Genomic DNA, 26346 nt, shown 5'->3' with positions numbered 1-26346 from the left:
TCACAGCAAAGTTGCCGCCATTGGTAGAAGAACTACCGCGACAGGTACCTGTGGTAGATGCGCGGCAAACAGCATCGAGAGACAACGTTTCTTTCTCTGCTCGTGTCAGTGTCTCGAGAAATCTGTTAGTACGGATGACGCCGGTAAAATTATTACAATTCGATTCTATTATCTTTACAATGGTGATAAACAGTGACGTGGTGTGAAGTGTATTATTTGCGTTAACCTTCTAATTTCCTGGAATCTTTTGCTGAAGGATTTTAGGCGCGGTATCGTAAACGTAAGTGATCTGTTCTTTTGCTTCTTTCTTCTCCTATCTTCCGTTAAGTATCACTTTTCATTTTTAAATTACCACTAAACGCGAAACTTTCGTTCAAGTGTTTTCTACATAAAATTTATATTAGTCTAGAAAGCGATTTATTAATATTAATTTTTGTTTCTGTTATAAACGTGATTTTTTTTTTCTTTTTTTGTGTGTATTTAGCATTTCATTTGTTTTCTCGTAACGTTCATGTGTAATATGTACGACTACGAGAATCCTGTTAAAAATGAGATAGTCTTTCGTATCTGATAAATTTTACGGAATTTCTTAATAGAATTGAAAATTAAACCGAGATTAGTATACGTTAAGAATAATATAAGCTAAAATATCTGATGTTATAAAAGTTGCAAGTATATTGATTGTAAATATATCGATTCTATTTTTCTTATTACGTTATCTATTTATTATATTACTTAGAAAATTTGAAGTTTTCGTTTATTTCAAGATTTGTCGTTATTTTCGTTAGCGACTTTTTTCACAAAATACTTTAAATTTGATTAGAACAAGCTAATTTAATAAAGACTGAAATATAACCAACAGATGAGTTTAATAATAAAATCTTATTTCATAATTGATTCATTTTATTAATTCTCTGCATGTAATATATATGTGAATAAAGTTGGGTTTCAACCACAATTACATTTTTATATTGGTTAAAACATATACGTATGTAGTTTTATTAATATCAGTTTTCATAAATAACCTTCCTCTTATTATTTTTATTGTTCTGCCTGCTTATTGGTTTTCTTATTAGTATTTTATAGCATTATAAGTTTCTCACGAAATTTTACTCCTATTTGTCATACTATTTTACGTGTTTAACCAAATTTTGTTAGAAACGAGTGGATATAAAAATATCGGCATTCCTGGGAAAACACGTGCATTCATGAAACGTAATGTTTACTTTATTTCTTTTGCGTAATATGTCGTAAATAATTTATTAATCGAATTTTGAAATCAGAATTGACTATCTTATATTCGTTTTGTAACGAGGTGTACGACTTTCCCTTCTTGGAAATTCTCTCCTTTCTTTCTATCCTTGTCTTCCTTGTCCTACCTTCCCCTTCTCTTTCCTTTGCCTCCTTTTATACCGTTTCTATATTTACTTTTTGATAAGAGAAAAGATTTTGTATAGTATCTCTTCGTAATCTTATTCTTCTAACAGGTTCCTTATTACGTTTGTGTGTGTGTGTGTGTTTTAAACAAACAATATTAATACATCGCTGAATTATTTTCATTATTTAATGTCTCAGTCATAATTTATAATTTCTTAATTTGGGTAAACTTTTCCTCTGGGAATTATTCGTCTTTTAATTCTTTTAATTCGTTCTTTTCCCCTTTTTTCTCGCATTATCTGGTAGTGCTCGATGAATAAAGACGAAATGCAACGGTTAAGTTCAGCAATCTATTGAAAGTTGAAAAGTTGCGCGTCTTTAAAGTTTGGTTCTCCGGACATACCGTACGTGCTTTATTCAACGTGATAACAATTTAAATTAAACGATAAATTTTAATATCTATTTAGACATTACGGCCTACTATGCTGAAAACAGAATATCGTTCTATCATCGATATTATGAATCGATTTGTCAAATAATATATTCCATAAGGTTTTTTCATAACCTTTATTATCTTAAAAAACATATGGTGAAACCAGAAACCAGTCAGCGCAAGTCGATTAGCATTAAAACCGAGATGAATGAGATTTTTAGAAATTGGTTGTAAAAAAATAACGATGCTAGCAAAGATGTGAAAAAGGATTTTTATTATAAGATAATATACGGATGAACTTAACTGCGAGAGAAACAAAGGAAAATCGCAATGACTTTTTAAAAGAAATCAGGTTGAATGAAAAAATTGCGACCTATATGAAATGTCGACTGAAAAATTTGAATAAGTCAATTTATGTATCATCACTCACTCGCTATCGTTCTTTGCATCAAGGTTTTTGATTTGTCGTTGAAAAACTTTGGTAAAATGGATGGTAATGCGGCGGAATATAACGTTGTAGATGAAACGTGTGATTCTTTTTAATTTCTTTCACCGATCTACGGGTCTACGGGTCTACGGGTCTACGAGTCTGTATATGGTGGGTTTTGAACGACATTGAGCAAACTCGAAGGCCTCCCTTTTGACACCGACATCACGTTGATCTCTTGATAAATTGAAAAATCATTCTGCATTTATATTATCTTGTCTAATTAAACGGATTTATATCACTCTTATAATTTCTTCTCTACAACTATTTGGTACTTTGCTTTTTGTCTTTTGATAACCAGACTTTCGCAATATTTATCCCCCTCTACCTCGTATAAATTTCATTATATGAGATTGAAAATATCCTCGATTATTTTATTTTATATTTCCGGATGTTTTTATATTATAACAGTCATGATATATTCGTTGGTTTACTTGGACGAAAGGAGTTAATCCGTTAGTATCTAAGAATTAGAAAAATTAAACAATACATAATTAAGTAGAGAAATATCTGTTTGTAATAAGAAATATAGAAGGTATATTCCACCGATCCTATGTATTATTAGAATTATTAAAGACTGGAAAGACCGGGAAAGTAAAGTAAAGAAAAAAGTAAAGATGGAAATTCTGTCACGCATCAGGATCAAATGGACGAGTTGAAGAAAGAAAGTCTCGGATAAAATCTTTCCGGGATAATTATATATCCGTTACCGTTGTATCGCCCGTGAACTGTTACTACAACTTATATCACAGTGATACTCGATCAATTAAACGTATTTGTTACATACTTTTAATATATATTGGACAAGGGATGAACAATAAACGTAGAAAAGCTGCTCTTGTGATGAATTGTGTTTCCATAACAACACATGGCATGCACTTTGCACGATGTCAATGCCCTCGTCATGTTACGTGTTCAAGCTCGTTCGAACGAATATAATTGGACTACATATTTTGAAAGTGGTGATTCGAAGTCGATTTTTTGAAAAAATCGAGAAAACGGAAAACCTTCCTACGCCTTTATGCGAACTTTTTATTTATAAACGATATATGTATAATTCGAATGTCTAAAACATTCGTTTGTTTCAATTAACCGAAATTTCCTTACTATTATCGAGTTGTATTATCGTTTGTCTATTTTGAAAGTAATACGACTGCATTTCCTGTAATCTGTAGCCTGTCCAAACATTCGAGGAATCAATAATAATAATAATAATAATAAAAATGATATTTTCATACAATTAAACAATTAAAGCATGAAACATGAAATTTAAATAATCGAAACTAAATGAATCGTACGATTCAGTGATTTTGAAAACAGTGAAATTCGCGAGTAATATATCAGAGTAACTTGTTTTATCTTTGTGTCGATCCGAATTGGAAGTGAGTTAGCCGGTCGGATAGGGGGCATCGATCGGAACAGGTAATAATCGAAAGGAATAACGTTGAGCGAATTAAGCTGATTGCTGCAACATATCCCAAGCGAGACTCATTACGACGATAAAACAGTGTGTGGCCCGCCGTTGTCACGCGGTAATTTCACAGAACGTCCTCCTTTGTCGGTGCCCCAACCCACCGCATCTCGTCCAAAGACACATTTTTTTCTCGATGGAATTGGTCGCTCGCCCGATAGATAGCTCAAAGTTATAAAAAGCAAAGTTGAATACTTTGAACTTTGCTTAAAATCTTGGATTATTCTTTTGTACTATTTTATACATACTAGGCAAAAATATTTATAACGTTATTATATATTTATATTTTCTACATTTTCTATCATACGATACATGTACATTTTATTTCCGTATCCGTCAATATAAAAAGTATTTATATATAATCGTATAACACATTAAATCATTTTTATATACAGAAAAGAATTACGTACGTTTCAACCAGTATGCTGGGTACATTTCTAACTAATTTTGCGAGAAACGGCAGAAAAGAAAATTAGCTCCAACAGGCCTTGAACATTCGAGACCTCGGATGCCCCTGGAACGTCTTCTATGCTATAACAACCAACAATCCGGTTTCTTCTTCCGTTAATATCTTACGATCTATCCTCGTACTGACAACATTATAATTGTCTCTATATAATTTACAAACGTATTACGTTACGTTTCGAACGTGTCACGTGTCACGCGTAGTTTAGTAACCGCTACGATCTATACCGAAGAAGTTGACGACTCACTGTCACGCTTTTGTTCATCCTCATTCTCAATCGCTTCTCTTCTTCGTAAATATCGTAATTTCCACGAACCTAGGAAGCACGGAATTTTTCTTTCCTCTCGTTCTATAATGTTGCCTAACTAGGTAAATCCACGGACGATGGGAGACAAAAGTCAAATTTAGAGAGGCAGAGAGAGAGAGAGAGAGAGTACACAGGGTGTGTTTCGTAATACGTGGGATCCACTAGAGGACAGTGGATAGTGGAGACGAAAAGAAGGAAAGAGTTGGTGTAAACGCGTGTCCAATTTGACCTTATTTCAAAGTTATAATCGCTTCTATGTCTCGATAACAATCCGTACCTGCTTACCTTCGCAGAAGGTGCTCGAATGGCTCGGTCTCTCTCTCGAGAGACAACGTCCGTGGGCAAACGTAGGAAGAACGTGCTTTTTACCCCGTTTGGCAAGCAACGATCTCGCTGTGCGATGCTGTGAAGGTAGAACATTTGAAAATACTAAAAACGTAATTTGACAAATCTCAAAATGCTAGATTTCCACAAAGTTACACGATTTTTCGACAAATAAATTGAAAATTAACGACACGCTGTTCTTTTTTTTATTTCTGTATCGACGTAGTTGCCATTTGTTGGAACAATGTTCCAAGAGTCAAAAGCGGAAAGCAAAAACACGCTTTAAGCGGTAATAAGTAGTTGGATCGGAGAGTGGTTTTCGTTCTCGTGAAACGTTATATGCTCGACTGGTCGTATTAATGGCTATTTGTTCGGCATTTAATCTGTTTAATTTTAGCGGTTCAACGAGTTTGACAACTTTCGACGATGACGCAATAACGTGCCTGCAAATGTATATCGTATCCTCGTTGCATAATGCACGCACGCGTGCAAGCCTAGAACGCGCTTATACGAGAAATCTAACGTAACGGTCGTAACGATTCTGTTTACAGCTTTTACGCATAGTACAAAGGGAATCTACGACACAACTAATACGCTTGCATCGTTTGTACTAAGCGAACGAACGAATAATCCAAATTTGTCAAAGTTTACTCGAAAAGAAAAACATACCGCAAGCCGTTGGATCGAGGAATTCGTTCGTCGTTGCTCTCTGTAACTTTGAGCCACTTGTTGGGTAAGCGACGAATCCCATCGCGATAAAGTGTCGCGTCTTTAGACGAGGACCGATCGTCGGGGCACCTACGAAGCAACACGTTCGGTGAAATTACCGCGTGACAACGTCAGGCCCCACGTGGCTTCCAAAGACGTGGACAAAAGGGAGTCGTAACGAGTCTTGGTTGGCACGTCTTACAGCAGCCAGCTTATTCGCTAGACTGTTGCTCCTTGCTACGATCGCTACCTATTCCGGTATTCGCTTGCAATTAGCGAATCGGATAGAAAATTGACTTGCCTGTTGGATCTTCTTTAAGAAACACCGTACCTCAAAGTTATAGAAAGCAACGGCGAATACTTCAATACAAATCGGACAATCTGTTCTACTTTTTGTAAATATATTTCGAGTTTGGCTGAAAAATTTGCACTACTCGTTCCCACGCTTAATATTCAAGACATACCTACCAGGTCCATTTCTACGCGTTATCGCATTTAAGCTTGTTAAATACAGTGTCGTGAAAATTTTTACTACCGCCACGAATCGGTTTGACGACGATTAAACGATCAGAAAGAACCCACCAGGTTATCGATCGTAGACGTTGGTGTAACGCACCGGCTCTCTAAAAGATCGTTTCGCTTTGATCTTTGATCGGAATTAGGAGGGAAAGAGAAAGAATTACTTTACTTATTCCATTTTTCGCTCATTTTCGCTCATTTTCGCTCATTTTCGCTCATTTTCGCTCATTTTCGCTCATTTTCGCTCATTTTCGCTCATTTTCGCTCAACACGTACAACAACCTTCCGTTAATCGTACATTTCTGTTCAAGCAAATTGAGAATTGGCCAAATCCGTATATACTTGATAAATCCTCGAACTTGATCGTCTAAAAAACAAAGTCTCGTGATCTCGTTTGTGCTATACTTTGAATTGTGCCCCACGCTGTACAGCATAGGTATACTTATCTCATATAGGTGTACAGCGTAGGTATATACTTTTCCTGTTAATCGCTATACGCGGAAGACGATTTAAAAATTTCTTATTAAAGGACAAGTCGTACAACTGTTGGATACTTTAAAAGATCGTATTACCTATACAAAGGTACGTAGCCGTAAGTAAAGCGTATATCAATATCGAAATATCAATATCGTTGTTAAAATACAAAATGCGGAGATTATGAGAGGTTGTAGGAGAGACGCAGAGATAGAGTAGAGATAGATAGAATGCAGCGGGCGTAAAAAAGATGTGTAACCTTTTTGCGAGTAAGCAATTGGCGAGGTGGCGATTCTCGTTCGGAGGACGATGACACGTGGAAAATTAGGTCAGCAGACTCGATTATACCCGACCAACGGGTCGCTTTTCTTTTTCACTTCGATACTTACTCTCGTTACTCTTGGCTTTACCCTTGGCGGATTTACAAATTAAAAATGACTTTGTTCGTCCGTACTATGTAACCTGCACTATCCGAATTAATGGGAAGACGTAACTCTTCGGACGAGGGAATTTTCGCATAATGAAAGCCGCGTCTCTCTTTATAATTATTTTTCTTTTTTCTTTTTTTCAGCATAAGCAATCGAAATAAGCAATCGACGATATTTCTACAAATATCAGATAAAATATATATCCAGATACTGTGCCGTACCTTCGTCGCTGATTTATTACCATTGCTGTACAACGGATCGTACATATTTATTTCTCAATTTCGTTATAAATTTCTTATTTTTCGAGTAATTTTCAATTACGTGTTTCTATTTTTGGCTTAGTTAATTACGAATCTTCTAGCGTTTTTTCAAACACTTTCACACCTTCCTCTAACTTTCGAAGCATCTTTTCCTCCCTTTCAATACGACGCTCGATACGACACGTTTCCACTTTGATGCCGTTATACGCGAGATATTAACGCGTAGAATATCAACTTGGTGTGAAAATAATAGAAAAGTAATAGAAAAAATGATAGAAAGGGCGCGTGGTAGCGGAGGACACGAGCAACAAATATTGCTCCGTTAATTAATAAAAGTTTGCAACGTTGTGATCGCCTGTGTGTAAAGCCTAGCCCCCGTTCATTAAATGTCGTATTTGTTGTTTTCATTGCTCCAAGTTGTTCTACGTTTGCTCTAGATCGTTTCAACTAGATAATCGTTTATCTCGAAAGTGTACGATTTCGAAGCTATTACATATACCGATGTTGTATACAAGTAGTTGAAAGGTAACGCGAGAGTTTGAGTTTCCTCGTGATGATGTAATTTTTTATGAATTTACTCGTGTAACGGAGTATCCAAGTTGTAGTACTCCGATGCGAATACCGCGCGAACATAGACCATCGTTAACGCGATTAATTATGCAAAATTCTCTTCTTTGTACGAGCTTCGTGAGAAGTAGATAACGCACGAGAATACGTTTACGAACGTGTGTAATTACCGCGAACAAGCGTAATTTAAAATAACGTCTACTTAGCTTTTCTGAATTTTACAGATTCCTCGGTTTATTCAAAAGAATATAATTCGATATCAATCATATACGAATGATGGAACGATCGAACGATTAAGTCGTTACGTTTCTTCTTATGCGATATACATACGTACTCGTATATTGCGTAACGTCGTTGGTAAACTAATTTGATAATAATAATTATTCAGTAGCACGATATTATTAACTATGCAAACGCCTTATAACCTGTATACAGAATGCACACGATATCTACGTAATAGGAAGCACGAGTCAGAATATTATAAAAGCAATCTTTCTTTCGTAAGATACAAGTACGAACATTGCTGATAATTAATATGACTTAACATATATAATATGAATTAATACATAATTAATATAGGGTAACTGCGTCTAATATGGAACACTCATGACTCTTCCCTGAAAGGAGAAACACGCTTCTTTCTTTCAAGATTTATCCGCCCAAAATCCTTTTAATCGTTAAATCGCACAACTTTTCTAGCAGATTTCATTCGGTAGCATTCCTTTTCAAGTTGCATTCCTTTTCTGACTGCTAACGTCTTAACTCTACTTCCAATGCCTCGAACATGTACTCGAAACGTCGAGGAATATCACATCGTTGTCGCTGTATTCGTGTTTCGATTTCGTTCGATCCATTATTATATACGCAACGTCGATCGTGGTCGATCGAAGAAGATTCGCCGCGTTGAAGCGATTTTATCGGATCGGCGTTATCACGACCACCGAATCCTACGGTATCGTGGATTTCGATGCAGAAAAAGTTTCCTCTTGAAACTGGTGAAAACAGCGTCGGTCGGACGATGCGGTTCCTAATTTTCCCAATTTTTTAACCACATTCTTCATGATTCCGATGAATACCTTGGACCCACTTTTCGTTATTATTGCTTCTTCCGTAATTGCCGCCACGAAATAAATACAATTCCGTATCGTCGTCGTTAACAGCGTCATTGACGCGTTCCATATTACCTACGATCGACAACGCGATAAATTTTAGAAATATATCTCGAACAAGCGATCGATTCCGGCCTCACGGTTGGATTTTTAATTAGCAAGAAACTATCGAAAAATATCTTTTACTTTTGTTTGAGAAAATATCGAAAGATATTTTTCAATCGAACGATCATCGGCGTCACGCATCGCCGGTAATAGAAGATGCTTTTACGTTACAAGCTGCAGCGCAAAGATAGGAGAGCTAAAGCGGACATTCGCAGCGGGACCGCGACGTAACTCGGCCTAATAGCTTCCTGATTATTTCGTGAGCCGCTCAGCTGATTTCCTCTGCCTTCTGCTGCGATAGTTTCATTCCTCGTTGCCATCGGGACGATGAGTTATTTCTCCGCGTTTACGTTTGTGTTTACGTTTGTGTTTGCGTTTGCTTCGGATTATTCCCTGTATCTCTACGTTTTTTTTTCTATTATGCATCTTGAGCGATTTACCACTGCCTCGTTTCTCCTGCCTTTCACTGTTTCCTCCTCGCTCGATACGCTAAGCTATATCCCATAGCAATTCTCTGGCGAGCGTTTTAACCTACCTATTTCTATTTTACGAGGGACGCATTTTCTCTTTTCGTCTTCCAACGAGTGTCCTCTCTAGATGCCCTCTAGACGTTCTAGATGCTGTAGATGCTCTGCCCTTCCCACCGTTCCTACATATTCGTGTCTTCTCTTATCCTATCTGATTTTATCGTACCGCTCCTAGTATTACTATTCTTTGTCCCTTTAAGTTACAGTTTTAACTATATTCTATTGTTCCAAACGTTTCGCTCCTAGCTAACACACACACACACACACACACACACGCACACACCACTATTCCTCGTTCTCCCAATTTTCTCTTCTTTTTCTTTCAGACACCCGTTCGTCAATACCTTCGATAAAACTCTCAACTGTCTCGCGTATTCGGATCGGTCTCCCAAGATACTTGAGTAACCTGAGTTCGGGTAATTTTTGTATAGCCGGTAATTTTTGTTACGTTACATGCACTGCAGTCGTCGATACGTAAACGCTGTAACATCGTGATTACTTTTGACGAAATACGAGGCCGTCTTAATAAAATCGGATGCATTAACGCATCATTCGTTAGATGCTGTATTCGACTATGAATGCAAAGGACGTATTCTTAATTAACAGAAATTCGTCCTAATTCGGCCAATTTTCGCAGCTCTTTGTTTCCCGCCTACGATGATTTCAACGACGAATACGTCGTCTTAATCGAGCAACTAGAACGTCTCGTAGACGTTCTGTATGACATTTAATTTCTTCTGTCGTAAATGCTTCGTAAAATTAGACAAAATATTTTACCATGCACACGCATATTTTACACAGCATAAAAATCAGTTCACCGATAGCGCTGCTAACGTTCGTTTACGAATTACTGTTCAAGTAGCGCGAGTTATGATATTCTTAATTCAGTACGCAAGAGTACCGAACGATATTTACTTTTTTTCAGTTACAGATACAATTTCAGTCTCAGCGAATGAACGAGGCTAAAATGGGCTGTGCTTCGCAGTGTGCCAAGTATTTTCTATGTTTCTTCAATTTCGTTTTTTTCGTAAGTATTGTATTCCTTTACGACATTATTTGCGCATTCCTTATCGCGACATTATCCTACATATATTTATCGTTAATTCGATTCCTAATCAAAATATAATTTCTCCCTTATTTATATCCGCTACCTGGCAGCAACCACTCGATTTAAGCGAAAGTCGTAGATACGACCTGTTGATTTAACACGACGACCACCTATTATTAACCTAGTTGGGCTACTGCTACTCATCCCTCCAACTATACTTAATTCTTATCTAACTATTTAAGTCTCCATCTAGTTACTAACTAACTATCTAACTATAATCGCTTAACTCTTTGCCTAACACCCCTAATACCTTCTTCCTTCTTCCCCTTCTTTTCCTTTCCGCTTCTCTTAGTCAGTTCGCAGCTTTTTCCTTCACTTTCTCGTTAACTATTTCCTCTATACCGACCGACCATCGTCCTCTCTCTGCACTGCAAGTAGTTCTCTGCGCTCTCTCAACGTGTACTTGGAAATTCCAAATTCGCGTCACCGCAACCTCGCATCGTCTTCCCACGTCGTTTCTTTCCTTCAAATATTCCTTCAAATATCTGTTAACGACTAACTCGAACGACTGTTTAACCACCAGGGCTAGCGATTTCAGCCGAATATCCGAGATACCTGCGAGACATTTGTTTCTCTCGAAGGGATTCGACCGTTTCCCGACCGTTTCCCGACCGTTTCCCGACCGTTTCCCGACCGTTTCCCGACCGTTTCCCGACCGTTTCGCCACCGTTTCGCCACCGTAGCCATGTAATTCGCTTCTCACTCGCCAGACCCAATTTCTTACGACACCTTGTACCTCTGGATTAATTCTTCTTTCCGATATCGCTATACATCCTGGCGTGGTAGAAAATTAATTAAATTTTCATCGGATTTGTCTACAGGTAGCCGGAGGGGCTGCGTTGGCGGTTGGAGTTTGGCTCTTCGTCGATAGCAATTCTTTCACTGATCTCGTCGGCAAACTCGATCAGTCGGACATTTTGGTAAAGTTTCGGAACAATTCTCTCGAAACAAAAATTTTCCTTTTAAAAGAAACAACGAAACGAAAGAAGAAACGAAAAAATCTCACTCGACCATGTTAAAACGGTGTTGCCAGAATATAGGGAAATTATTTGATCGAACGATTAAAAGAAAAGACAATCGGCAGTAAGATTATTTGTAGTAATAGGATATTCTTTACCGATTCACGCTTCGTTGATTGCGACACGAAAGCGTTGCCAATTAATCAACTACCGAGAAGAATATATCCGGCACTTTCTACTCGTAAGCTCTTATCGTGTACAGGTTTTCATTTTCGTTTCCTAGCAATCGTACTTACTTTAGATTGTTCGCTCCTAATATAGACAGCTATGCTAAACAAATGATAATGATTTATAATAATGTTGTTAATAAAACGAAAGCAATAGTTTTATACCGACCATCGTTCGCCCATTAGATGTATATATTTATTCATAGCAATGTTATCGAATTAATCGTCGCTCGAAGGAAACACGGTAGTAGCAGAGAAGAAATTATAAAAGTAACGTTCTACACGCTATATGTACCTATATATCTATATATTATTTATCGTAGGCTTAAATGTAGGCCTAAAACCTACTACAATCTTTCTTTACATAAGTGCTATTTTCTTCCCTTTGTTTTCCCTTTGTTTTTTCTTTCACACTATCTTCAACGTAATTTTTCTAACTTGTATACTAAGAGCAACGCTTACATCGCTATATCGTAATATATTTTTACTTTCAATTACCATAATATTATCATATATTATATATTATTTATTATACATGTATACGTTATTAGAACTAAATTATAATATGTTTCAATACCTAAACAAGTCGTATAATTTGCTCTCCGTCTTTTCTTTCGCTTAAAACCAAGTATCTCTAACGTTTGACTTTTCAGAAAATCTACAATTTTCAAATAAACTCGAAACAAATATTTCAGACCTTACTAAAAGTTTAAGTTCTATAGCTTTAGCATATTGGTTTACTAAAATGTTTATTTAAAATCTTAACGGATATATTAATTCGATAGTACGTTGATCATAGAGTTAAATTCAATTATTTTGTTCGTAGAACAAAACGGACACCGACGTCATCAGGATAATATCGTACATCTTGATTTTGGCGGGAGCGTTGACCTTTTTGATCAGCTTTTTGGGCTACTGCGGAGCGATGTTTGAATCTCGGTGTCTTCTTTGTGTCGTAAGTACTTTTGTAGCCGAAAGAAACAGACTTTAGTGTCACACGATACAATTAAGTTTTTAATTATAGTACGGTGTTCTTATTCTCCTCGTTTTGATCCTGGAATCTGTTGTAGTAGGTTTGGCTTTTGGACTTAAAGGGGATGTAAGTTTATTTCTTTCATCGTATTGTTAGTAACGTAAATTCCAATCTTAGATAGATATTAGAAGATATTAGTCTGTTCGTCGCAATTCTTTCAGGCAGAGCAAAGTACACGAGATTTTCTCAAGTCTACGATCAAATACTATGCCAGTAGCATCGATAAAACAGAGACAATTACAGTGACGTGGGATGGCATAATGACACAGGTTGTTAAAAATTTGCTTGTTTGATTAATTATGACAAATTTTAAGGCAAACAAATGCTTAAGCCCGAATAAGTTTTAACAAGCGGATTTACATACATTAACCTGTTATATGTATATGTTTAGCTTCATTGCTGTGGAGTAGACAATCATTTGGACTTCCGAGAGAGTACAAACTGGACATCTACAGATAAAATTCTACCTGAAGCATGTTGTATAAAGGAAAACAATATTTTGAAGGATCCATCTTGCCCTGTCAGTCCTACTTCCAATAATTCTTATTATAAACAGGTTTGAAAATACTTCGTTCAGATTAATAACTTTATAATCAATTTATTATAAAGACTATTCGAGATATATAAAAAACTGTATAAATATCGTAGGGTTGTTATGGAGCAATAATGAGGACGATCGAAGAAAATGCGGCTATAGTAATCGGCGTTGCGGCTGGATTAGCATTTGTCGAAATCCTGGTTATTATTTTAGCTCTGCACTTGGCATGCTGTTACTGGCGTCCACAACACGGTAGGCTTGCACTTCTCACTGATTGATAACATGAATATTTCGTTTTACGAATATTACATCCGATCAAAACAACCGATATACGTATATGATAATCATTTGAGAAAACATATTTTTCTCCTCTAGTACGATTTGAAACGATTTGAAACGATTTGAAACGATTTGAAACGATTTGAATTTAGAAAGGTTTCTTTAAAACATTCGAATAAATACATTCTTTTAGCTTGCGTCGACGTATCGTCGAAAAATGCTTGGCGAATTAACAGCAATGAGAATATTCTATTTATACTTTTCAAGGCTTCGAAAGTTAAGTATTTCACTAAAAACCAATTAGTTTTCAAATTAATATAAGCTTAGTGTAATTCTTTTCTTTTATCCGTATATCTATGGCAACGAATTTCATTCAAATTGAAAAGAATAGAGGATAATTCCATATATTAATAAAATTATCAGTATTACTACAAATGTTGAATAAATTGGCAACATTTAATATTCCAATATGTCTATTATTAAAATTTTTAATTATATATACATATAATCATATTTTTTATTAACTATTATTAATATTATATCATTGCATATGATATAATATTTGTATTATTTATAAGCTCGTATATAAGTAAAATTACAAATTAACTAAAAGTCATCGTATTCCTAAAGTAAATTTTTTATACTTATATCATAGCACAATAGTTTATTAAAACCTATATATTTTTTGTATCGTTACGATTTTTCCGAATAATCTAATGATAACGAACTGGAGCAGTTCACGCAATCATTTGTCGTCAGTTCATGTCGCGCACAAAACATTTTCGTTTGCAGTTTTAACTTGTTGGTGTTGCTGTTGACCACATGCATTAACAACCAGCTCTTCGTACCTTCTTCTTGGCTCCTTCCTTCATAGAAGTGAAAATTGGCTTAAACTTACTACTCGAAACTAGGCCAGAATACGTGTTCGTCATCTACTCGATTATATTTTATTACTTTTCTAAAAATATTCATAAAAGTGGAAATGTTTATCGAGTAATATTTTCTATGAATATTTCAAATGTATGTAAATGTAAATTTTTATTGGGCTAACAACAACTAAAAGCTATAAGTACAAAACTTTCAAATGCAATTGTTTTGTTTTCTCAAGCAGGACGCTCGATGATTTAGCTAGTTATATAATTAGGAAATTAATCTAATTAGTAAAAAGATGTTGTTCATTCTTTAAAGTAAACCAGTACAAAAACAAATAAAGAGTTTAAAAGCAAGACACTACAGAAAAATTACATATGCTTGCGTTGAACTACTTTTTGTGTGTGTGCGTGTGTGCGCGCGCGCGTGAGAGAGAGAGAAAGAGAGAAATATATATATATAATAAAAAGAAATATATATATATATATATCTTTAACAATTAACACAGAACATTATACCGCATTATTTTATTAAGTTATATTTACTATAGTACATTAATATGTATAAATGATACATATTATAATCGCACTGTTTATAAGAGAAACTAAAATGTATAATAAAAATTTGTAATATTTTATAATGTATATTTTACATTGTTTTATACTGTACAAGAATCATGATAAAGATTTTTTGTATTCTTTTTAAACTTGAAAATTTTTTCTTAACTCCTCTCAATTGTACGGAGAAGCATGCTTCTTCTTACAATCGTTCACCAAAATATTAATCATAAAGAAAAAACTAATTGTTTTATTATTAAACAAACAACAGTGCAAGTTGTAGAAAAAAATTACCTTACGATTATTGTTGTAAAATTCCATGAAGATGTTTAAAAATTGCAAATATGAGAGATAAATCCAATAATTCATAGTAATATATTATTTCCTTATTAATATATGTATATTAATAATTAATATACAATTCTGCACATATATGATTAAGTAATTGGTCAGTTATTTTATTCTCGACGATTAGTATAATTTATACACATTCCAAGTACGTACAGAAAGCAACTATTGATATTCTAGTTTCCAAATATAAATTATTTTATAAAGATATTTCAAGAAACTTCTTTATGAAGCAAAATTTCGTATTACAAGAATCATAATAAAAATAATATATTATTATGAATTATTGGATCTTTTTAACATAAATGGGCATAAATAAATATTTTATTCAATTAAAAGATCTTAAAAATTTTGTCATCTATGAAACAGATACGACTAAAAACGTTGTTATAATTAGAAACATCGTGATACTATTAAAATTTATACATTTTTAACGGCACCAGATATCTGTTTATGGTAATATTATCATCAATGGTGCCTACATAATAAGGATAATGTATAGTTATAAACATATTAAGATAATTTATATTTAAATTACATATAAGAACTATCATTTATTACATAGATGATCTTACATTATTATTCCATAATCTAATCGTAAAGTTCATTTATTCTATATTTGAACTAGTATCACAGTCACTGTTTTATAGTAAAAAGAATGTTTTTAGTGGCCAGCTTTTTCTATAACCTGCTAAATTTAACAATTTGATGTAATCGTCTAACGATAAATATGAAAAGAACTTGATGTTTGATTTTTCTTTATAAAGAATACAAAATATTACAAACTGTTTAATTATTTTCATAATACATCCCTCGATATAATAAAGTTTGTACTATAATAAGAGTTTACTATACCATTTTTCTTATAACTGGTGTTCTGATAATTGATAACAATGCATAATTATGTAAAGATGCAAGATTATTAAAAAGTAGGTAGAGTTTATTGGAAATAATTTCGCATTGATTTAATAAATAATTCTCAAGTGAAATTTGGTCCGTCTACCCTTAAGTTCGATACTAATGCTGTTCTTTCGTATAGCTTACTTACTTTTTCATAGTATGAGTTTTTATAAAAGAAGGCTTCTTTGATGAAGCAACTCTCCTACAATTCCCCGCTATAGTCCGTTGTATTGACGAACGAAAAAGAAGACTTATGCACATTCTTAAAACGGACATTACAACAATACGATTCAGTTGATCCATGATGACTGATTCGGTAAACTTAGGGGGTTAGGAGAGTAAAACATGTCCTATTGAGGTGGTCCACCCATTATGCCCATGGGCGGCATACCTTGGATTCCATATGGTGCTTGTGGAGGACCTTGATTTCCAGCCATAGGAGAATGCAATTGCATTGCAGGACTTTGAATCTGTTGTGTTGGTGTTACCTGTCCACCAGCTGGCGATGGAACTACCTATAGGCAGCAGTGTTTGTTTATTTATATTTTATTTTTCAAATACATGAACAGTTATTAAATAAAAGATATCATTATCATTATTATTATTAGTTATATCGCCTACTATTATTATAGTATAGTTATATATATATATATATGTATATGTCATATAATAAGTAAATAATTAATATATTGGTACAGTATAATATAAACAAGTATTATAGAATATATTTAAACAAAAGTTTTTAACAGTAATTCAATTTTAACGTAAATTTTACACGCACATTCTAATTTTCTAATTTTTCAGTTAAGTAAAGTATAATAGATTTAATACATGTGATATAGCAATTATAATATTTTATGAAAGACTTTTGTTTTCTATAGGCAATTAAAAGATTCGTGCTCAGGTTAATCTAATCAATGCGCAAATCGTTTTCTCTGATCATATACATGTCTCTTTTAAATTGCAATTTTATGTAGGGAATGATTATTCTTATCTCACAAAAAATTTTGTAATATTCGATTCTGTAATACAATGAATAACAGTTGATAGGCTTACTACAAATTGTGTAGCAAATCTTTATAATTTTATTTGTATCACAGCCTTTAAAAAGATCCTTATTTAATTTTAGCTTATTCATAACTTTCTTGTTTTTCAAAGCATTCATCTTGAAATTAACATATAGAAGTATAATGTATGCATTCTTAGTTAAATGTAAGCTTGACTTTTCTTTATGTTTATAATTGCTTAAGTTTATATTTACCAACATATAATCTGATAATCGTACTTCTACATGTTGTTCTTTGTTAAAGATAAAAGACAGTTGCTTCTAAAAGGACTATTGGACAAATTAAACTCTTAATAAATTGGTATAAATTAAATACATTAATAATTTTAGAGACAGATGAAATCTCATTGAAAAGTGACACATATAATACAATGGCTGAATAAATGACTCAATTACAGAATACAACAGAACAAGGTAGTATATATAATAGTACATAATTAGTAGATAGATTTTATATAGAAATGCTAACAGGATGCTATTTTTCTAAAGAAAAGCAAAAATTTGTTACGAATATGTACTAAGTATCCCTACCAAAGATATGTTATTTTTAGGCTTTCATTGATCTGTAAATGGAAAACGGCGATCTCTAGTCCCCATTTAACGCATGCAGTCAATGAACTTCACTCGAAACAGTAACTCTTCTTAAAAGCATTCGCAAACGTTCATGAACCAATTGCAGGGTTGATTAAATCCTGGTTTAATACTTTGAAAATGAAAAGATTTATCTATTTACCTGAGACATAACTGGAGGCTCTGAAGGAAGAGTCAAATTAGCTAATAAATCTCTAACTGCAGGAAATAGAGAACACTCAGATTGATTTGCACCATATTCAGCAAATCTTTTTAACTGTAAAGATGCAGCTGCCATTGCAGAAGCTGGACTTGGATCCCTTTTCTCTGCTAATTGCGTCAAATTTGTACTAACATCATAAACTAGCGGTAAAACCAATGACGGTGTTTCTCCTTGATACGGTAATGCAATCCTTGTTATTTGTAACTGTAACACAGACGGATGAAACGTTAATATAACTTTTATTATAACAAATTAATATAGATTAATGCAATATCGTCATTTTAATATGATAATAGTATTTTAATAAACATCTATGTATGTATACATACAAAGAAAAGGATTTTATTCCTGCAAACTAATACAGCAGCCATGCCAGTTGGTACAATTGGAGTTCCAGAAGGAGGAATCCTTAAACACCATTGTACATTCCACTTAAGTTGTTGTTGCTGTGCTAATCCAGGTACTAATTCCAATTTCATTATTTGTACAAAATCTTTTAATACATTGAATGGGACGTTTAACATTCTACCAAAGCCAGAAAGTGTATTTGGTTTATATGGCGGTGCTGCTGCTCTCGTATCAAAAAATTTTTCTATAATCTGCAAAAGAAGAGGGAATATATAAAAATAGTTTTAAAGATATAAGCGAAAAGGATATTGAAAAACGAAAGAAAATTTGAATTATGAATTGAATTATGACAATTACTTGTAACTCTTCCAATGACCATTGATCTTTATGTTCAGGAAGTGGTTGCACCTTTATATGAAGAGACTGCAAATGTTGTGGATTTAAACCAACTCGACATTGTAAACTCTCTACCTTAAAGTGTACAACTCCTGGCTCTGTACTATTTACTGCAGTTAACTACAAATAATTTAATATATAACTTTTATAAATTGTGTTGTACTTTTAAAATATAATATACATAACTAGATAAAATATTCTTATTAAAAAATACTCTTACGCAGTCATCAGTTTGTATGAACCGTTGAAATTGTCTGCGCATATAAATGCACCCTAAAAATCTTTCGAGCGGTGAAAGATCAGGACCAGGAAGTCCAGAGGGATGTGGGGAAGGGCAACAAAGTAATTCCAAAGCTTCATGGGTTAGAAGCGTAGGTACAGCACCTGCCCATGAACGTTGTGGAAGTACCCTTGAGATATGGGTACCAGTTTTATGATCAGAAGCTTGTGGACTATGCAGTGCTGCATGTCCTGGACTCTGTGTAGGACGTGCTGGAGATGGTCTAGGTACACTAGGTGATCCTGGCCAATTAGAGGCTGCTGGAGAGGTCATGCTCTGTGAAGATGGAAACGGGCTTCCATCTATATGTCCTAAGTAAATAACCATAAAATCTCACTATATTATATTTCTAAGTCTAATAGAATTTATTACAAAAATGTTATGCACTTATGTAATTTAATTGAAATTAGTGATATTGTCGTTGTGTTTAGTAATATGCAGTTAATATAATGTTTAAGGTAATTTTTAATATTAACAATTATATTAAGATTTTAATATTTAGGTGCAACATTTAGTGCAACATTTTATAAAACATTTACTTATTTCTATAATACAAATAAAAAGAAATTATTAAACTATTAATTTGTATGACTTATAAATCAAAATTATAAACAATAGAAAGATGAGAGAAACATAATTCATGCTACTGGATTACTACTTTTTTAAAAATAAATATAAGTTGTTAACAAATGTCATTTTTAATTGTATGATAAAAGCAAAGTTTTACCGAGAAAGATTGTTTATAACGTTATTTCAAAATCTACAAGTTTCTAATAATAAAAACTATTAAAAGTGACATGGAAAAAATAATATACGTAATATATAACTTACACACACGGGAACGCGCGCGCGCGCGCGCGCACACACACACACACACAAGAAAACAAGACAGAATGTTAAATAAATTGTTGATAAAATTGAAATATGTTTGACTTGAATAAAATCATATTCAAGTGTTCAAATGTGGACAAATTAGTTGGATCCAGAAATTATTAATTAATTATATCTTAATAGTATAAAGAAAAAACTTGTATATATATAGTTCAAGTGATACAATGTATCATATCCGAAAATATTGAATAATGTATGGATGATGCAATAAATACTAATACTAATACTAATATTACAGTACTATACCTGTTTAAGTGATATGATTTTGAAACAATACATATTGTAGTATTAACATTCTCAATTAAAAATTATTTCTTACCAGTTTGCATAAAGGATCCTGCTGGAGAATGTCCCACTTGAACATTACTACATGGTCCTGGTGAAGATGTTGGCATTAATCCAGCTGGACTAGGAACATGCATCGGGTTTAAAGGACTATTAGCGACTAATCCAGAACCTGGCGAAGGATGTGGTAGCATATTGGGAGTATTTGGTGGTAGTGATGGTGGTGAAGCCAAATTGAAGGAAGTAGCTGGACTACTTCCAAAACTTTGATGTTGACTCGTCTGAAGGAAATTGAAAATAAAAAGAAAATATCTTGTACCATTTGTACAGTATTGAAATGAATACAAAAGCTACCTGCGATATATTAGCAGTATGTGGACTAGCTGGAGTATGAGGGTTACTACCAGAAGGTGGAGTCAAAGGTGGATGAAATCTTAATCCATCTCTTTGTTGTGCAGGTGATTGGGGTCCGCTTCTATGATGGCTTAGAAAACCTACATTTCCACTCCCACTACCGCCATCGCTATCCATTGTTACAGGAGAAGGAGGATTGTCATCCTCTGACTGAGATCTTCTGCGGGAAACTGCACTTTCATCCACATATTTGGATAAGAAGGCCTATACAATTAGCAAAAATAAATAATTAATAGAAAAATAAATTACATAAAATTACATATTCTGTATTTTAAGGTGTAATGTAAATTTTATGAAGAATAACTTCTTCGAAGTGAGATATCAAATAGAATTCTAATATTATTCTAATACATGTTCTAATATTATTAATATTTTATCATAAATGATTAATATTAAATCTAATACTATTAATTACTATTACCTTAAGACCTTGTGTAGGAGTGAACTCATCTACAACGTAACTTCTATCAAAACGGCTGTACGCTCCATCTCGTAAACTCACTAGACCACTTCCTCGTAGACGAAGTTCTAAACAATACATACCCTGATACGCAATTCTGACTAGAGTTACACATTGTGGCATGATAGTGAAAGTTTGTACTGGCACTTGAGGTCTCTATAAAAGGTACAATATAACTTATGGACAATAATAACAAAATATACAATATCTAACAAACAAAAATGAAATAAAACAAATTTTAAGAAAAACAAGTAATATTAAGATCATACCGAATTATAAACACAAAGTTGTGGAATCGTAGGCAATTTACTAATCGATGTAAGGGGTTGAAGTGTTTCATGTAGAATGTGTATAAGTTGGGCCAAATTTCTATGCGTATTCAAATGAGCTTCAAGCTGTTCCTTCATAATTGAATGAGCATTAGTAGTGGTGCTAGTTGGACCTATACATTAAATTTAAAGCTTTAAATTAGTAAAAATATATTAAATTAATAACGAATATAAAGGATGTTCGCAAAAAGGTAAAAGATATATGGGTCACTAGAATGAACATCGTGTGTAATTGATATAAGATAAAAAGTAATATTTACTTTTTCCAAAAATCAATTTAAATGCTTTATCATTGGTACTCCATTGCACAGTAACGGTAGCTCCACGGTTAGGACCATAAGTAAGAACTAACTTACTATAGTTATATGATTTTATACTAACCATATTGCGCAGATTATATTTTTCTGTAACATAAAAAGCGCAAAGGTTAATGATTTTAATAACATACAACTTCCAACTCGATATTATTTTCTAATAAAATTACAAGCCATACCCATTTTAAAATATTCTGCCAAACCATGTACAATAGAATAAAGATATACAATTTGAGCCCAATCATTGAGTAACGCATCTACTGTTCGCGAAACCGTATCTGCTGTACCCATTTCATATTGAAAATATACTGGTCTTCGTAATCCTAATACAAATTAAACAGGTTACATATAGATTATTTAAATGTATTATAATATATATGTTATTTCTTTAAAGTATTGAACAATATATTACCTTGTTCTTTCGGATGGCTGCTGGATAAAGGGCTACCATAGAATACAAACTCAGCCATCCATGTTTTAGCCATACCTTTGCCTTGAACTCTGATTGAAACACTGAGCAATCTTTTAAGAAGAGCATACCAAGCACAGCTAGTACTTACACCTGCAAAAGGGGCAGGTAACTGAACCAGTTTTAAAACTAATGCAGTAGCATTTGCTTCTACTTGAAGTCCTTGATGAGCTATATCTCTCCTAGTTAATTCTTGTGCTAATGTTACAAATGGTATCCTTTCATCACAAAGTGCAACCACATGTGCTAACTCCGGGATAAAATATGCAGGTTGTTTGGATCTTCTGTTCTGTAATGTAGTACTGGCATCAGATCTTCCACTGGTTCCTGTACTTCTTCGTTTAAGGCTATTTGTTTCAGAAGTTTCTGTGATACATTAAATATAACCGTTTATTTGTTCTTCTATTAAATGAAAATTTAATAACATTATTATATTAGTGCATCACAAATTAATATACTGACCATTATCAACACTGGTGAAAGGACCATGGGTTATGACGAATGTATCAAACTCGATTAAGCTTTGAACTTTCAAATACATTTTTGGAATTTCTGTCTCAATGCTATCATCATGAGGATCGTCTTCTATGGAACTATGCTTTACTACAGCAAGGTAAAACGAACATTCAATCTCACATGGTGAAGTTTCCTTTTCCTTAAATGCCACTATTAAAATTACTGTAGGATGTCGATGAAGTTGAACAAACATACGATGTCTACTAATCTTTGACATTGGATGATCAGGATGAAGAAGTACTGGCAAACGTTCATGAGATGTTGCTGGGAGATGCTGTAGTGTTTTCTCACATCGTCTTTGTGTTATCCAAAATCTGTGATATGAAATAGAATAAAATATATTAAAAAGTAGACAAAAGGAAGGGGGGGGGGGAGGAATAAAATGAAGCGAAAATTAGAACAATATTACCTTAGTTCTGATATTAACGTCGGAAGACGAGAATGATCACCATTTAATGCAGCAGTTAATTCAGGAATTAAAGGAACTTCATATTGAGGCACATGACATTGCAACATTCCAGTATGTGTATCAACAGTAACTAATAAATGTTCTGCTCTTAAACAAGGTTGCAAAATTGGAACAGAAAGAATAGCAGGTGAACCGGCTAAAGTACATTCAACATCTTTCAACATTGTTTGCAGTTCTTGCTTCAAATCTAATAATCTACTTCTGGTACGTACATATATTGTATGTACTAACAAACATTCCATTGATAACTGATCCGACCGAATTGCCCTGTCTGCTATTTCACTTTCTTTGCTACCTAAGGATGGAACATGTACTATTGCAAGAGGCCTTGCAGGATCATGTTGGTCAACCTGAACTGTTAATTTATATCCCAGCTCTGATCGAGGATCTTTGCTAGTCAGTTCTCTCCAATAAGAGACAGAAAGACATTTTCCTGGTGTATATTCATCCACGTGAATGTGATCATCCAATCTATCTCGTATTAATCGTAATGTTTGAGAGTAAAGTACTTCTAGCTGTAGTGATTGACAGAAATAGTGCAAAATATGGTAAACTTCAGATAATGGATTTGAACTCTCTGCCAATCTTGACTGAACCACCTTGCAATTAAAATTATTTACTTGAATATTGAGTAATTAAAAAATAAAGTAAATAACATAATGATTTGTTAAAAAAGATGATACTTGATGTACGTAACGAGTTTGCAATGGATGCACCAAAGCTTTTCCATCTCCTGTTTCTCTGTCTGAAACTAAAATTTCCAATTCTAATAATCTCCAAGGTACTGTTGGACCATCTCCCATTACTGTAAGTGATACTGAAAATTCTTGCTCCACAAGAAATGTTACCCTTCCTGCCTCAATCTTTAAATTGCGCATTTGTGGAAGCAGATTTCCAGTAACTAATCTATGTTGAATAACTTGATTTAATCTCTGCAGGGTAGTTCTTTTCTCTGCTGGTGTAATCGGATCTGGAGGGACAATTCTTTCCTATTGAAAGAATACGTGCCTATTTAAGTAAAGTTTGAAACAATTATACTAATCTAAATCTACTACTAAATCTAAGTACACTGAGTATAATTATAAGTATTAGTAAATTAAAATTACTCTTATGCATGCTGGTAGACGACTATATGTTCCAGTTGTAAGAACTTCCACTGCAGCAGGAATATGGAAATTAGGTAATCTTGCATGTACTAATGTCTCACGAGCCATTCTTGCAAGCATATCAGCTGTATCAACAAAAAGCAGTGACTGCTTATCCAAAAAGGCCATTATATGCTGTTAAAAAAATTCCTTTTTAGTCAATAATCATTCGATTGTACAATAGATTAACTACATCAAAGACTTAAAACGTCGCAATGAATAAACAAAATATTAATTTTTAATATACCGCAGATTTATCAACTTTGGAAGCACTGTTAGCCCATTTAACCAATGCTAATAATCGTACATATAGCTGTCTAGTTCTAGCTGAAAAGTTATAAATTTCTATTTTACGTTCCATATCAGTTTTCCGAGGTAATCTGTAAAGACATATTACATTTCGGTTAAAATGAATATTTATGTATAATAATAATAATAATAATAATAATAATAATAATAATAATAATAATAATAATAATAATAACAATAATAACAATAATAATAATAATAATAAGAAGAAGAAGAAGAAGAAGAAGAAGAAGAAGAAGAAGAAGAAGAAGAAGAAGAAGAAAAAGAAGAAGAAGAAGAAGAAGAAGAAGAAGACAAATAGTTCATTTTTCAGCCTCCCAGCCATAAATGGGAGTCTTGGTTTATAATTGTTATTCTTACTTGTCCTGCACTCTTAATCACACATTCTTCTGATACATATATTTATACGCTTCTCTTATCAGACTATTTAACTACTATCTAAACAATTGCCTATTTATCTAACTATACTTATTTAACTCTTAAATACTCATGTATCATATATATTATGCATATTACTTCCATTAATTTACATTGAATAATGTTCAAACTATATCAATTTTCATATACACTGAATCTCTACTTTATGCAATGTAAAAGTATATGTAAATTTTCTTACAATTCGGCTAAAACTGTGAGTTCATGGTAAGTACGTTGTATGATGAAATCAATGAGCATGCCAAGAGAAATAGAACCGCCACGATTTCCTTCCTGTGGGATATTGTTAGTTACAGGTGTTTGGTGACCCTCTAGTGGTATTGGAGTCATTTTATATTATACTGTAATTGACAAATCCAAAAGTCAAATCAACATAATTAGGATGTAGATATCTATAAATATTAACTTGAATACCAATAATATAGTACTTGTATATGATATTATATATAATATACGTACATTATGATACTATATGTCTGTAGTATTATTATTAATATTTATTAATTATTTTACATTAATTAATTCGAATATATTGCATCAAAATTGCAAACTGGTTATTTGAAGGTGTAAAAATGATAACAAAATTGATTATTCATTTTCATACTAGTATACCTGTAAACATATATGTAATAAAAATATATCAACAATGAGGGAACAAACACAACAGAAAGAGATTAACATAAAATAAACATATTCTCAACTCCAACATTTACCTTTCGATCGTATACACTATAATAATATAATAGTAAGTGAAAATAGCTACTTTTCAAATATGTCATAAACGTTGGAAAACTAGATAGGATACCCTTTCATGGTGGCTCGTTCAAATTATTTGTATATTTCGATTCGAGTTTACGTTGCATTGCTACCACAAAAATAAATTAAAATGACTGTTTATTAACAAAAACATATAAATTTAAATATACCAATAAAGGTTCGAATGAAACATTTTATTAATTTAATTTATCTTACTTATCCATCTACAAAGGCAATCTTGTAACTTATTAAAATTTTTTATGAAATTACACATTATAAATTATTTTAAA

The 26346-nt window shown here is 33.3% G+C and overlaps 2 protein-coding genes across 9 annotated transcripts; one reads left to right on the top strand and one right to left on the bottom strand.

The window, feature by feature from the left end:
* The first annotated feature begins 43 nt into the window (after positions 1-43).
* LOC126926213 (tetraspanin-1) lies at positions 44-14950 on the top strand. 8 transcript variants are annotated; one of them, XM_050742408.1, is made up of 10 exons: positions 7241-9385; positions 9889-9996; positions 10488-10589; positions 11492-11590; positions 12683-12811; positions 12881-12955; positions 13051-13158; positions 13281-13445; positions 13538-13679; positions 14499-14950. In XM_050742408.1, exons 3-10 carry the CDS (start codon positions 10515-10517, stop codon positions 14522-14524), a joined length of 819 nt encoding a protein of 272 aa, XP_050598365.1. In that variant the 5' UTR covers positions 7241-9385; positions 9889-9996; positions 10488-10514; the 3' UTR covers positions 14525-14950. The 8 variants fall into 8 exon arrangements, with proteins under 8 accessions (XP_050598359.1, XP_050598364.1, XP_050598365.1 ...); XM_050742404.1 differs by having other exon boundaries at positions 7241-9430; XM_050742406.1 differs by having other exon boundaries at positions 7242-9385; positions 9889-9978.
* Positions 14951-15088: 138 nt separating this feature from the next.
* Positions 15089-26114, bottom strand: LOC126926203 (mediator of RNA polymerase II transcription subunit 14). The gene is made up of 20 exons (XM_050742370.1): positions 26014-26114; positions 25760-25912; positions 25482-25641; positions 24804-24936; positions 24518-24691; positions 24095-24400; positions 23352-24010; positions 22889-23256; positions 22370-22792; positions 22137-22280; positions 21904-22047; positions 21584-21756; positions 21276-21470; positions 20795-21058; positions 20475-20721; positions 19205-19575; positions 18946-19104; positions 18570-18839; positions 18181-18444; positions 15089-16896 (listed from the first exon to the last, which is right to left on the bottom strand). Exons 3-20 carry the CDS (start codon positions 25628-25630, stop codon positions 16732-16734), a joined length of 4608 nt encoding a protein of 1535 aa, XP_050598327.1. The 5' UTR covers positions 25631-25641; positions 25760-25912; positions 26014-26114; the 3' UTR covers positions 15089-16731.
* Positions 26115-26346: the final 232 nt, after the last annotated feature.

Source organism: Bombus affinis, chromosome 17 (genome assembly GCF_024516045.1).
Source record: "Bombus affinis isolate iyBomAffi1 chromosome 17, iyBomAffi1.2, whole genome shotgun sequence".
Classification (NCBI taxonomy): Eukaryota; Metazoa; Arthropoda; class Insecta; order Hymenoptera; family Apidae; genus Bombus; species Bombus affinis.
This window is presented reverse-complemented; position numbering and strand designations above follow the sequence as displayed.